The sequence below is a fragment of the Chiloscyllium plagiosum genome, unplaced genomic scaffold (assembly GCF_037043375.1).
Source record: "Chiloscyllium plagiosum isolate Xiang-an unplaced genomic scaffold, Cpla_swu_hap1 HiC_scaffold_7, whole genome shotgun sequence".
Lineage (NCBI taxonomy): Eukaryota > Metazoa > Chordata > Chondrichthyes > Orectolobiformes > Hemiscylliidae > Chiloscyllium > Chiloscyllium plagiosum.
The window spans coordinates 23,037,456-23,051,214 of NW_028270145.1; the positions used below are offsets into that span (position 1 = coordinate 23,037,456).

The 13,759-nt window shown below is 53.7% G+C and overlaps 1 protein-coding gene across 1 annotated transcript in view; it reads left to right on the plus strand.

Annotated features, from left to right (window-relative positions):
* Positions 1-733: 733 nt before the first annotated feature.
* The window catches only part of col18a1a (collagen type XVIII alpha 1 chain a), a 323,813-nt gene continuing 310,787 nt past the window's right edge, over positions 734-13,759 (plus strand). Inside the window, exons 1-2 of the mRNA XM_043693212.2 lie at positions 734-877; positions 1,040-1,116. Of these exons, the coding sequence (XP_043549147.2) occupies positions 864-877; positions 1,040-1,116 (91 nt within the window). The 5' untranslated portion in view covers positions 734-863. The remainder of the gene's footprint in view (positions 878-1,039; positions 1,117-13,759) is intronic.

Consider the following 13,759-nt stretch of genomic DNA (forward strand, 5'->3'; position numbering starts at 1 on the left):
CGGGGGGGGGGGTCAGTCCCCAGTGTGGTTCCGGTTAAGGATTCCTACATGCTTCAGACAAATCCGCTTCCAGTGGTCGGCCTCGGAAAGTGAACTGGCCCGGTCCCCTGGGCAGGTCGTTCGGGATGCACATTAATAATTCCACGCCTGTACACAGAAAGCCTCTCTCTTACACACACAAGAAAATAAAGGACAACCACTTTCCAGCTGCCCCCCCCCCCCACTGCTGTGTGGAGGCTGGGGAGCAGAGGTCCAGTAAGAGAGTTAGACTGGGAATTCGCCCCACCCCTCAGGGAAATTGAATAACCTTCCCTCCTTCAATATCACTTTGCACCAATTATATTCGAGAGGAGAGATTCCTGAAGCCTTGTGGAGTGGAGTGCATCATTTCTCCCTCCAACTCTATTTTGATTTAGTCCCTACCCTCCCCTTCACTGTTTTTTGATCACACAGCACTTGTCCTTTGATGTGAAGGGCAGTGTTTGTCACTGGCCACCCGGGTGTTTTCCTATCTTCCTGGTGGTGGAATTTGAATAAAGATTCGTGCACTTTGTGTAAAAAAAAGAGAAAAAAAAAAGAAAAAAGAAAAAGAAAAAGAAGAGAAAAAGTAAAAAAAAGAAAACTGAAGCCTTGTGGAAACTGAGCTTGATCAATGGTGCGCCTGGCTTTAGGACCCAGGGGGGATTGCACGACCCGGGGCAGCGAGAGTTAATAGTTGGCTGTCCGCCTCCCTCTGTTTCTTCTCTGAGCGCTGGTTCTCCGTGAGTCAGCTGTTCAGTTAGTATCAGGCTCCACGTTTGGGGAGAGAGCCCCTTCCTCTTTCAGCTCCAGTGCTGCTCCGTGAGGGTTGTACGGACAGAGACATGCCTGTGGGGAGGTGAGTGCATCCCTTTTTACTGGGTTCATGGTGCTCTGATCAGACCTGGGGGAATCCATTGCCACGCTCCTGCATGGAAACCTTCTTTCCCCTGCAGCTGAAAGTGTGTGTGTGGGGCTGGTGAGTCTCAAAGTCAGTTTCTCTCTGTGTTCCCTATTGCAGGTGCTGCTGCTGCTGCTGGAAATCAGCGATATTCATTGCCCTGTCTCTCAGTGTTCCCGGAGTCACTACAGATTCAGGTAAAACAAAAACGCGTGATTGTGTGTGTGTGTGGGAAGACTGGAAATTGTTTCACCAACTCGCCTCAAATCGAGACCTCCTGCATTAGCAGAAAAGCTGAGAAGTTAATCATTCTTGCTGTGCACTTTCAGAGAGAGGGAGGGGGGGGCGGGTTTGCAAACAAAGTTTTTTTTTTGTTTTTTTTAAAGCAATCTGCTGAGCTTGTGGTGAGGAGGGGGCAGTGGGACTGAGACAGGCTCTGGATGTCTGTAGCTGCAGCACTCACTCTCTCTCTCTCGCTCAGAAAGCTCCCCCCCAACAAATGGGGAAAACGCACGGTTTTAGTTTTAGTTTTGGGGAGGGGGGTGAGAGATAACGGGAATATGCGAGGCACCGTCTTTTCCCGAAACATTTGGTCAGTTTTCCTGAATTTTCAGATTTATTTTTCCACACGACTCAAAGGTGGAGTGAGTAGAAACAGACCGTTCTGCCTAATGCTGGGGTTCAGGATCCCCCTGGAACAAACTGCTCGTGCAATTCTTTGGCTTTGCATTAAGTGTATCAGTAACTTGTGGCTGGTGACTCTTCCCCCCCCCCCCCCCCATAGAGATTCCTGCTGAATTCCTTACTGGATCTATCAGTAAGCTGTGCCACACTTCAGACTCATTCTGGGCAGCAGACTCTCAGGAGGACAAGTTGTAGGCACTTTCTCGATGGGGTTAGACAGCCTCAGCGTCGATTCTCCTGCTCCTCGGATGCTGCCTGACCTGCTGTGCTTTTTCAGCGCCACTCTAATCTAAACTCTTGACTTCCAGCATACGCAGTCCTCACTTTCGCCCTGTGGGCGTTCCTGGCTCATGCCTGACCCAAATGGCGAGGGTCATTATCGAGATGGTCCCGCGTGTACTGAGGGACTCTGGGATCAGGAGAGTGAGTGCTCCAGCCTCCAGACAGCTCCTCAATGCAGGCCGCCCGCACCCCCACCCTGGCATGTGGCAGAGTCTGCAGGTCACACATTGAGCTTCTCCAGCATCTCCGACCGAACCCATCCAACTGGAATGCAAGCAAGCCACCCACGGAAAGCCAGGGACTGTTTATAAAGGAGATGGTTAGCACTGCAGGAGTTTGCACATTCTCCCCGTGTCTGCGTGGGTTTCCTCCGGGTGCTCCGGTTTCCTCCCACAGTCCAAAGATGTGCAGGTTAGGGTGGATTGGTCATGCTAAATTGCCCATATTTGTTAGGAGCATTAGTCAGAGGGAAATGGGTCTGGGTGGGTTACTCTTTGAAGGGTTGGTGTGGACTGGTTGGGCCGAAGGGCCTGTTTCCACACTGTATGGAATCTAATCTAATCCAGGTGCTCACAACTCCATCCGCTGCGCTTCTGCCCTCCCTCCTTTGTGCAGGGACCTTCTCCATAGCTGCCCCACTCTTAATGTGAAAGGTCTCTAGGCCACCCCTCAGCTTTGTATCAAAAGGCAGCAAGAGGCTTTACTGCTAACTGTTTCCTCAGGGATCCATGTCAATCTCTTTCCCCGCACCCTTTCACGCCCTGCAGCTGGGATTGCTGATCTACCCAAGGTGCTCATCGGCACCGTCTCATTTGCCATTCACTTTGGAAATCTCTCTCTTGGTTTCAGTCGCTAAAACTCAGCAGGGGAAGGTCATCGATATCAATGAGAAACTGCAGTAGATCTCCCGTCAGCCAAGTGCGCTAGCGTTGTGTTGAATTTTACATTTTAACACCTGTGAATGGGCTGGCTTAGGGACAAGCTGAGGGTTTTTTCATTTCTAGAGCCGCTGGGTTGTACAGCACGGAAACAGACCCTTCAGTCCAACTCGTCCAGATATCCTAAATTAATCCAGTCCCATTTGCCAGCACTTGGCCCATATCCCTCTGAACCCTTCCTATTCCTATACCCATCCAGATAATTTTTAAGTGCTGCAGTTGTACCACATCCTCTGGCAGCTCATTCCATACACGCACCACCCTGTGTGTGAAAGTGTTACCCCTTCCATTTGGTTCACTAGTCAGCCTGGAGCACTGCTGAGAACCAGCTCCTTACCAGAGGAGCAGCTGCCAAAAAGGATCTGTCCTTTCTACTTATGGGGCTGATGTTTCTCTGACTGATCGCCCCCACAGTAGAATTTACCCGTTTTGGAGACCTGTCAACCTCTTATATTTTCAGCCCTGGTCATTTCTGCTGTAGGTTAGGTGAACTTGCAGTGTGCCAATTGTCTGACCTTTCTGCTTACATAACAATGAGACTTACTTGAAAACTACTTCATTTGATTGGAAAGGGCTTTGGGATTTCCTGAAGACATCTAAACTGTTTTAGAAATGTAGATTACTTCTTTCTTTTTGGAGAACTGGATTCCATGATGTTTCTTTAAGAACTGGTGGTTGACACCCTCCCTCCCATGTCTCTATCTCTTAAGAGATTCTTGATAACATGGACTTTGACTTGTTGGTCCATGGTTACATTTGGCAATATATCGTAATGTTTGCTGTTGTCTTTAGGCTCTGACTGATCAGGAGACTCTCCTGCTCTTGCTGTAGATATGATGCAAGGATTTGCAAATTGATAATCAACTTGCTTGACCATGCCCCCTTTTTGACCTTTGGGTCTTGCAGTGCCACCTGAACGAGGATCTTCTGGGTGAGAGGTAAGGCAACTACAATACCTCCCCAGTGTGGCTGACTGACTGCAGAGTGGTGTTCACTACCCAGGGGCTGATCCGGAAACACACAGTTTTTTTTTTGGGTTACTCTGATTCTTTTGTGAGATATGGGGGTGGCTGAGCCGGTCGGTGTTGGTTGCTCGTTCCTAATTGCCCTTCCCAAGGTGGTGGTGAGCCGCCATCCATGTGACACAGGCACACCCGCTGGCAAGGGAGTCCCAGGACTTTGACCCAGCAACAGTGAAGGAACTGCAAGGTATCCAAATCAGGATGGAGTGTGGCTTTGAGGGGTACTTGCTGGCGATGGTGCTCCCATGACCTTCTGGGTGGTACTGGTCACAGGTTTGGAAGGTGGTGATCGAGCTCTTGCTGTGATGTGGAATGAAGATTGGAGCACACTGCTGCTGCAATGCATTGGTGACGGAAGGAGCAGCCATTGAAGGCGGTGGATGGAGTGTCAATTGAATGGGCCTCTTTGTGTCAAACCCTTTGAGTGTTATTGGAGCTGCTGCCGTCCAGGCCAGGTGTGCCTTGCAGACAGTGGACAGGCTTTTGGGATTCGGAAGGGGTGTTGTTGTGGGCATGGGAGAAGGCTCTACATGTCACACTCCGAAGTTCATCTGCAGTCGAAGAAGTGTACTTGTCAGAAGGGCACAGGAGATGTGATCTCTGAATGCTCTTGAGTGAAAGAATGTATCCGAGCATTCATGATTAAGGTTTGGATCTGGTTGCTAGCTGAGATTTCTAAAGCCGCTGGCCTTGAGCTGCTCTCTGTGGCTGGTGGTGCAGTTTAGAACTGAGCATGTCTGTCTGGGCCTTTCCATTTCTGATGCAGATCTCTGTCTTCCTATCGATGGCTAGTTTAGGAGCTGGCTCATTCAAAACTAGTGGGACACAAATGTTCACAGATTCCTCCTACAGTGCATTCCGCACAGCAACAACCTGCATTTATGTTGCACCTTCATTGTCATTAAACATCCTGAGGGGCACTCTGCAGGAGTTTCAGCAGGTTATTTGATGTTGGTCCAAATACAGAGTTAGTAAGACAACTGATCTGAAGCTTAGTCATAGAATGAAATATTAAGGAGTGCCTTTAGGGGAAGGGTGAAAGGTACGGAAGTTTCAGGAGGGAATTCCAGAGTTCAGGCCTTCGGCAACTGGAGACTGACCTGCTGACAATGGAACCAATGGAGGTTGTGAGGACACGAGGTCAGACCTTGAGGAATGCAGATACTATGCAGAAGTTGGACAGTGGTGCAGGGGTTTATGGAGGTGAGATCAAGCAAGGCTGTGCAGCTCTTCCTGATGGGGAGGAGAAGATGAGGAGCCAGAGTAGTCAGTGAGCATGCTGAGGTTTGTTGGGGGTATTGGGGTTGTTTAGAGGAGATTGGAGTCCTCGCAGTAGAGAATGACTCTTTTCCACACTCGGGGTGAGTCTATAGGTCGATGTACAGACCAATGGGGCTGCCACAGGCTCTGTTACACTTGGAGCAGAAGGTGGTCGTGGGGAAGGGTGATTGGGTTTTCGGTGTGGCGGTGTGCTCCTTTTGCTGTTTCCGCTTGGCTTCCACTTGTTCCCAACGGCAAATCTCGAGGTGATCGACGCCTTCCCGGATGCCCTTCCTCCACTTTGGATGGTCTTGGGCCAGTGATTTCCAGGTGCTGGTGGGAATACCACACTTCGACAGTATCACTGAATCACTTCCTCAGTCCACCTGGGGCTCACCTGCTGTTTCGAAGCTGGGATTAGAACACCTGCATGCGGACGACGTGCACAGCCCATCGTACCTATCAAGGGTGGTCAGTGCCTTGATGCTGGGGATATTGATGGAGGATGCTGTTGGTGCTTCTTTCTTCCCAGTGGGTTTGCAGGATATTGTACAGGCAGCATTGACGGGACTGCTCCAGTTCCTTGAGGCGTCTGCTGTAGGTTGGAGGGTGGTGTCCTCAACGAACTGGGCTTGGTTAAAATCGTAATATAGCATAAGAGTTTTGAACAAACTCCTTACTGAGGGGTATAGCTTCTGTGTAGAAATCAGTCCAGACTCCTGTTCAACAGGCAGCCAAACATAAATTCCTTGCCAAAGATTTGCTTGGATTATATTGGAATGTGGCCTTTTTCCCCCACAGTTTGTCTGTGTATATCCTCAATGAGATTGTGTATGTTGGCTCAGAGTTTAATGGTTGCTGGAGAGGATAACTGGGCACTGAATTGAAAATACTCGCTTTTAATCTCGCAGTGTTAGTGGGATTAACAGGTGGTAATGTTGGCTCAGTGGTAATGTAGCTGGACTGGTAATCCAGAGGACTCTGGTTCATGTTCTGGGGATATAAAATTCAAATCCCATCACAGCAAAAAAAATAAATCTGGAGATTAATATCAAGCTCGTCTCATTAATGGTTCACTAATGACTTTGGAGAAAGATTTCTGCAGGGCAAATTTCTACCAGACCCACAGAAATGAGGCAGACTCTTAACCGCTTTCGGAAATGTCTTAGCGGGTCACACAGCTTTAAGGCAGATGGGGATGAGCAACAAATGCTGGCCTTGTGATTGACGCCCACGTCCCATGAATGAGTGAATGAAGAAAAACAAAACCTATTAGTCATTCTTCTGAAGCAGAGTAGTTAATGGCATAAACAGCAATTCATTTCCTTTTTTCTTTAATGGCAACCTGTAGTTCTGTTCTATCTTATTAATATTTCACAATATAAAATGTGTGGAATCCCTTTGGGAACTGCTGATGGTTATGGAGTGTCTCACACTTCAGTTCCTGTGATTAATTCTCAAGTACACAAAATGACTAGTGGCATCGGACAGTTGCTATGTTTTGCTAGCCCCCAAATGGTTATGTGAACGAACATCTTTATGCAGCTTTTCATTTTTTTTTTTGCTGGTGACAAGATTATGGTAAGTGAAATACATCTTACTGTATTCCAGAAAGCCAAGTGCTGAAGGATAGAACCGGGGCCAATCTCTGCACAACATATATTTACAGAAACATATGGCTAGCCTATACCTTCTCACCCGTACGTCACAATTTTTGGTTTGTTCCATTTTACAGAGGCCTAAATGTACCCCTAACAAAAACAGAAAGTGCTGGAAAAGCTCAGTAGGTCTGTGGAGAGAAATCAGAGTTAACGTTTCGGGTCAACCCAAAATGTTAACTCTGATTTCTCTCCACAGTTGCTGCCAGACCCGCTGAGCTTTTCCAGCAATTTCTGTTTTTGTTTCTGTTTTGGAACATCCACAGATCTTTTGGTTTTTATATAAACCACTAGTCAAAGCAACTTTATACTAGTAAATGTTGCCTGGCTGTGAAATGTAATCATACTTATGATTGATAAGGTTTGAATGGCATTAATCTTCCCCTTCCTCCCTGCATATGTATTGGATATATTTGGAAGGAGTTGCATTTCATACAATGTTTTTCATGACCTTGGGACGTCCCACAACATTTTACAGCAGATGAAATATTTTTGAAATGGACTGTCTGCTGTATCTTGGGAAACGTGTCAAATAACTTGTGAAAAGCAAACTCTCACGAAAGGCAATGTGAAAATGATCAGTTCATTTTGGCGATGTTAGTTGAGGGATAGGGATTGACCTTCGGGCACACAGCGGTACCCCAAAATCTTTTATACTTTTTATTCCAGAGTTAGTTGGGGGCCTTAGCTTAGTGTCTCCCTGGAAAGAAATAATCTAAGCTCTGAGTGTAGTTTGGATTTTGTTTTTAAGGCCCTGAACCTGCAGCCTTCTGCACAGAGTGACGCTGAGTCAAGTTCATGTTTAAACTTGTATGAAAACTGAGGTTGATCCACTTGTTAGTCCAGGATGGACTGAGGTGAAGTATTGTGAGTGTCCGTGTCTATGTTCTCTGTAGCAATGACTAAGTTTCTCCTCTGTCGCCCATCTCTCTGTTCCGAATGATTTTTGCTCCTACCTCTACCAAAGGACCCAGTTTGCCAACTCTGTGGCTGGATGCTTCCCAGGGGATGGTGTGGAAATGAGAATCATGGGGAATCAGGGACTTGGTTCTTCTCTCACCCATCTGTAGACCCTTTAGGTAGCAGAAAGACCCCAACCCCATTCCCCTAACCCAGGGCCAGGTTACAAAACAAATTAACTTGCAAAGTTCTTCATAAAAATGCGGGAAAAACTTAGAGAGCAAATATAATCTAAAGAGGGTTTGTTTAAAGATTAAGGAAGGTGAGCCTGTCTAACATTTGTACCAGTAATAATGCATTCCATTCCATCTGCTGTAGATTGGTGCTGGGATTACACTGGGAAGAGGGAGGACAACAGTTGGTTCACAGGACAGTGACAATAAAATAGAACCATTCCTGATTCTTCAATAGTTCAAGAACTTGCTGCTATGGCCCTGTTCTCTCGTGTGGGGGATCTGTGAGATCACTTCTGGAGTTACCCAGAGAGCAGAATACTTAAGCCAGGATACATTGTCAGCAGGGCCGTAGACCAACCTCCACTTCCCCACTAAGAGTCAGTTGCAGTCTCTCTTTCAACTTCCTCCGCCTTCTCAAAATATGAATGGGTAAGCTACCAATCCTATTGAAACCTGTCAAAACCTCGTTCAATCCGAGTCCTCCTCATTTCCTTTTTGGGTGAAGGAGGTTTGAATTTGATTGGGTGTTGCCACACCAGATATATGATTTTTCTAAAATCTCCGTGAATGTTTGCTTGGGCCAATGGGAGATGGATAGATCCTCATTCCTGTGGACCACTGGCTATTTGCAGGAGGTTGGCAGCCCCCGTTTTGCTTCAGAATGGCCCGCCCTCCTGCCTCTGCAAGCTCATCATCCAGTCTGAAGGTCACACACTGACACAGGCTCCCAGCCCAACAGCTCTTTGGTTTGAAAGTTGTCACATTTGTTTTTATGGCCACCACCATCCCACAACCACTCCAACTCTCCGCAGTCCTCCAGGTCAGGCCCTTGCACAATCGCTGGTTATAATGACCCTGCCATCGATGGCCCTGTGTTTGTGCAGGCTGATCCTGAGCTGTGGTACATCTTTCTTTTCTCTCTCTCTTTTTCTTTCTCTCTCGCTCGCTGTCTCTCTTTCGCGCTGTCTCTCTTTCGCGCTGTCTCTCTTTCGCGCTGTCTCTCTTTCGCGCTGTCTCTCTTTCGCGCTGTCTCTCTTTCGCGCTGTCTCTCTTTCGCGCTGTCTCTCTTTCGCGCTGTCTCTCTTTCGCGCTGTCTCTCTTTCGCGCTGTCTCTCTTTCGCGCTGTCTCTCTTTCGCGCTGTCTCTCTTTCGCGCTGTCTCTCTTTCGCGCTGTCTCTCTTTCGCGCTGTCTCTCTTTCGCGCTGTCTCTCTTTCGCGCTGTCTCTCTTTCGCGCTGTCTCTCTTTCGCGCTGTCTCTCTTTCGCGCTGTCTCTCTTTCGCGCTGTCTCTCTTTCGCGCTGTCTCTCTTTCGCGCTGTCTCTCTTTCGCGCTGTCTCTCTTTCGCGCTGTCTCTCTTTCGCGCGCGCGCTCTCTTTCGCGCGCGCGCTCTCTTTCGCGCGCGCGCTCTCTTTCGCGCGCGCGCTCTCTTTCGCGCGCGCGCTCTCTTTCGCGCGCGCGCTCTCTTTCGCGCGCGCGCTCTCTTTCGCGCGCGCGCGCTCTCTCTTTCGCGCGCGCGCTCTCTCTCTCTCTTTGGCGGGCGCTCTCTCTCTCTCTCTCTCTTTGGCGGGCGCTCTCTCTCTCTCTCTCTCTTTGGCGGGCGCTCTCTCTCTCTCTCTCTCTCTCTTTGGCGGGCGCTCTCTCTCTCTCTCTCTCTCTCTTTGGCGGGCGCTCTCTCTCTCTCTCTCTCTCTTTGGCGGGCGCTCTCTCTCTCTCTCTCTCTCTTTGGCGGGCGCTCTCTCTCTCTCTCTTTGGCGGGCGCTCTCTCTCTCTCTCTTTGGCGGGCGCTCTCTCTCTCTCTCTCTTTTGCGCGCGCACTCTCTCTCTCTCTTTGGCGGGCGCTCTCTCTCTCTTTGGCGGGCGCTCTCTCTCTCTCTCTCTCTCTCTTTTGCGCGCGCACTCTCTCTCTCTCTCTCTTTTGCACGCGCTCTCTCTCTCTCTCTTTTGCACGCGCTCTCTCTCTCTCTCTTTTGCACGCGCTCTCTCTCTCTCTCTTTTGCACGCGCTCTCTCTCTCTCTCTTTTGCGCGCGCTCGCTCCCGCGCTCTCTCCCGCGCTCTCTCCCGCGCTCTCTCCCGCGCTCTCTCCCGCGCTCTCTCCCCCGCTCTCTCCCCCGCTCTCTCCCGCGCTCTCTCCCGCGCTCTCTCCCGCGCTCTCTCCCGCGCTCTCTCCCGCGCTCTCTCCCCCGCTCTCTCCCCCGCTCTCTCCCCCGCTCTCTCCCCCGCTCTCTCCCCCGCTCTCTCCCCCGCTCTCTCCCCCGCTCTCTCCCCCGCTCTCTCCCCCGCTCTCTCCCCCGCTCTCTCCCCCGCTCTCTCCCCCGCTCTCTCCCCCGCTCTCTCCCCCGCTCTCTCTCTTTCGCTCTCTCTCTCTTTCGCTCTCTCTCTCTTTCGCTCTCTCTCTCTTTCGCTCTCTCTCTCTTTCGCTCTCTCTCTCTTTCGCTCTCTCTCTCTTTCGCTCTCTCTCTCTTTCGCGCTCTCTCTCTTTCGCGCTCTCTCTCTTTCGCGCTCTCTCTCTTTCGCGCTCTCTCTCTTTCGCGCTCTCTCTCTTTCGCGCTCTCTCTCTTTCGCGCTCTCTCTTTCGCGCTCTCTCTCTTTCGCGCTCTCTCTCTTTCGCGCTCTCTCTCTTTCGCGCTCTCTCTCTTTCGCGCTCTCTCTCTTTCGCGCTCTCTTTCGCTCTCTCTCTCTCTCTCTCTCTCTTTCGCTCTCTCTCTCTCTTTCGCTCTCTCTCTCTCTTTCGCTCTCTCTCTCTCTTTCTCGCGCGCTCGCTCCCTCTCTTTCGCGCGCGCTCTCTCCCTTTCACGCTCGCTCGCTCTCTTTCGCGCGCGCTCGCTCCCTCTCTTTCGCGCGCGCTCTCTCCCTCTCTTTCGCGCGCGCTCTCTCCCTCTCTTTCGCGCGCGCTCTCTCCCTCTCTTTCGCGCGCGCTCTCTCCCTCTCTTTCGCGCGCGCTCTCTCCCTCTCTTTCTCGCGCGCGCTCTCTTTCTCGCGCGCGCTCTCTTTCTCGCGCGCGCGCTCTCTTTCTCGCGCGCGCGCTCTCTTTCTCGCGCGCGCGCTCTCTTTCTCGCGCGCGCGCTCTCTTTCTCGCGCGCGCGCTCTCTTTCTCGCGCGCGCGCTCTCTCTCTCTTTGGCGGGCGCTCTCTCTCTCTCTCTCTCTCTCTCTCTCTCTTTTGCACGCGCACTCTCTCTCTCTCTCTTTTGCAAGCGCTCTCTCTCTCTCTCTCTTTTGCACGCGCTCTCTCTCTCTCTCTCTTTTGCACGCGCTCTCTCTCTCTCTCTCTTTTGCACGCTCTCTCTCTCTCTCTCTTTTGCACGCACTCTCTCTCTCTCTCTCTTTTGCGCGCGCTCTCTCCCGCGCTCTCTCCCGCGCTCTCTCCCGCGCTCTCTCCCGCGCTCTCTCCCGCGCTCTCTCCCGCGCTCTCTCCCGCGCTCTCTCCCGCGCTCTCTCCCGCGCTCTCTCCCGCGCTCTCTCCCGCGCTCTCTCCCGCGCTCTCTCCCGCGTTCTCTCTTTCGCTCTCTCTCTTTCGATCTCTCTCTCTCTCTCTCTCTTTCGCTCTCTCTCTCTCTCTCTTTCGCTCTCTCTCTCTCTCTCTTTCGCTCTCTCTCTCTCTCTCTCTCTTTCGCGTTCGCTCTCTCTCTTTCGCGTTCGCTCTCTCTCTTTCGCGTTCGCTCTCTCTTTCGCGTTCGCTCTCTCTTTCGCGCGCGCTCGCTCCCTCCCTTTCGCGCTCGCTCCCTCCCTTTCGCGCTCGCTCCCTCCCTTTCGCGCTCGCTCCCTCCCTTTCGCGCTCGCTCCCTCCCTTTCGCGCTCGCTCTCTCCCTTTCGCGCGCGCTCTCTCCCTCTCTTTCGCGCGCGCTCTCTCCCTCTCTTTCGCGCGCGCTCTCTCCCTCTCTTTCGCGCGCGCTCTCTCCCTCTCTTTCGCGCGCGCTCTCTCCCTCTCTTTCGCGCGCGCGCTCTCTCCCCCTCTTTCTCGCGCGCGCTCTCTCCCTCTCTTTCTCGCGCGCGCTCTCTCCCTCTCTTTCTCGCGCGCGCTCTCTCCCTCTCTTTCGCGCGCGCTCTCTCCCTCTCTTTCTCGCGCGCGCTCTCTCCCTCTCTTTCGCGCTCTCTCCCTCTCTTTCGCGCGCGCTCCCTCTCTTTCGCGCGCGCTCCCTCTCTTTCGCGCGCGCTCCCTCTCTTTCGCGCGCGCTCCCTCTCTTTCGCGCGCGCTCCCTCTCTTTCGCGCGCGCTCCCTCTCTTTCGCGCGCGCTCCCTCTCTTTCGCGCGCGCTCCCTCTCTTTCGCGCGCGCTCCCTCTCTTTCGCGCGCGCTCCCTCTCTTTCGCGCGCGCTCTCTCCCTTTCGCGCTCGCTCTCTCCCTCTCTTTCGCGCGCGCTCGCTCCCTCCCTCTCTTTTGCGCGCGCTCGCTCCCTCCCTCTCTTTCGCGCGCGCTCGCTCCCTCCCTCTCTTTCGCGCGCGCTCCCTCTCTTTCGCGCGCGCTCCCTCTCTTTCGCGCGCGCTCCCTCTCTTTCGCGCGCGCTCCCTCTCTTTCGCGCGCGCTCCCTCTCTTTCGCGCGCGCTCCCTCTCTTTCGCGCGCGCTCCCTCTCTTTCGCGCGCGCTCCCTCTCTTTCGCGCGCGCTCCCTCTCTTTCGCGCGCGCTCCCTCTCTTTCGCGCGCGCTCTCTCCCTTTCGCGCTCGCTCTCTCCCTCTCTTTTGCGCGCGCTCGCTCCCTCCCTCTCTTTTGCGCGCGCTCGCTCCCTCCCTCTCTTTCGCGCGCGCTCGCTCCCTCCCTCTCTTTTGCGCGCGCTCGCTCCCTCCCTCTCTTTTGCGCGCGCTCGCTCCCTCCCTCTCTTTTGCGCGCGCTCGCTCCCTCCCTCTCTTTTGCGCGCGCTCGCTCCCTCCCTCTCTTTTGCGCGCGCTCGCTCCCTCCCTCTCTTTTGCGCGCGCTCGCTCCCTCCCTCTCTTTCGCGCGCGCTCGCTCCCTCCCTCTCTTTCGCGCGCGCTCGCCCTCTCTCTTTCGCGCGCGCTCGCCCTCTCTCTTTCGCGCGCGCTCGCCCTCTCTCTTTCGCGCGCGCTCGCCCTCTCTCTTTCGCGCGCGCTCGCCCTCTCTCTTTCGCGCGCGCTCGCCCTCTCTCTTTCGCGCGCGCTCGCCCTCTTTCGCGCGCGCTCGCTCTCTTTCGCGCGCGCTCCCTCTCGTTCGCGCGCGCTCCCTCTCGTTCGCGCGCGCTCGCTCCCTCTCGTTCGCGCGCGCTCGCTCCCTCTCATTCGCGCGCGCTCGCTCCCTCTCGTTCGCGCGCGCTCGCTCCCTCTCGTTCGCGCGCGCTCGCTCCCTCTCGTTCGCGCGCGCTCGCTCCCTCTCGTTCGCGCGCGCACGCTCCCTCTCGTTCGCGCGCGCACGCTCCCTCTCGTTCGCGCGCGCACGCTCCCTCTCGTTCGCGCGCGCTCGCTCCCTCTCTTTCGCGCGCGCTCGCCCTCTCTCTTTCGCGCGCGCTCGCTCTCTTTCGCGCGCGCTCGCTCTCTTTCGCGCGCGCCCTCTCTCTTTCGCGCGCGCCCTCTCTCTTTCGCGCGCGCCCTCTCTCTTTCGCGCGCGCCCTCTCTCTTTCGCGCGCGCCCTCTCTCTTTCGCGCGCGCCCTCTCTCTTTCGCGCGCGCTCTCTCTCTTTCGCGCGCGCTCTCTCTCTCTTTCGCGCGCGCTCTCTCCCTCTCTTTCGCGCGCGCTCTCTCCCTCTCTTTCGCGCGCGCTCTCTCCCTCTCTTTCTCGCGCGCGCTCTCTCCCTCTCTTTCTCGCGCGCGCTCTCTCCCTCTCTTTCTCGCGCGCGCTCTCTCCTCTCTTTCTCGCGCGCGCTCTCTTCTCGCGCGCGCGCTCTCTTTCTCGCGCGCGCGCTCTCTTTCTCGCGCG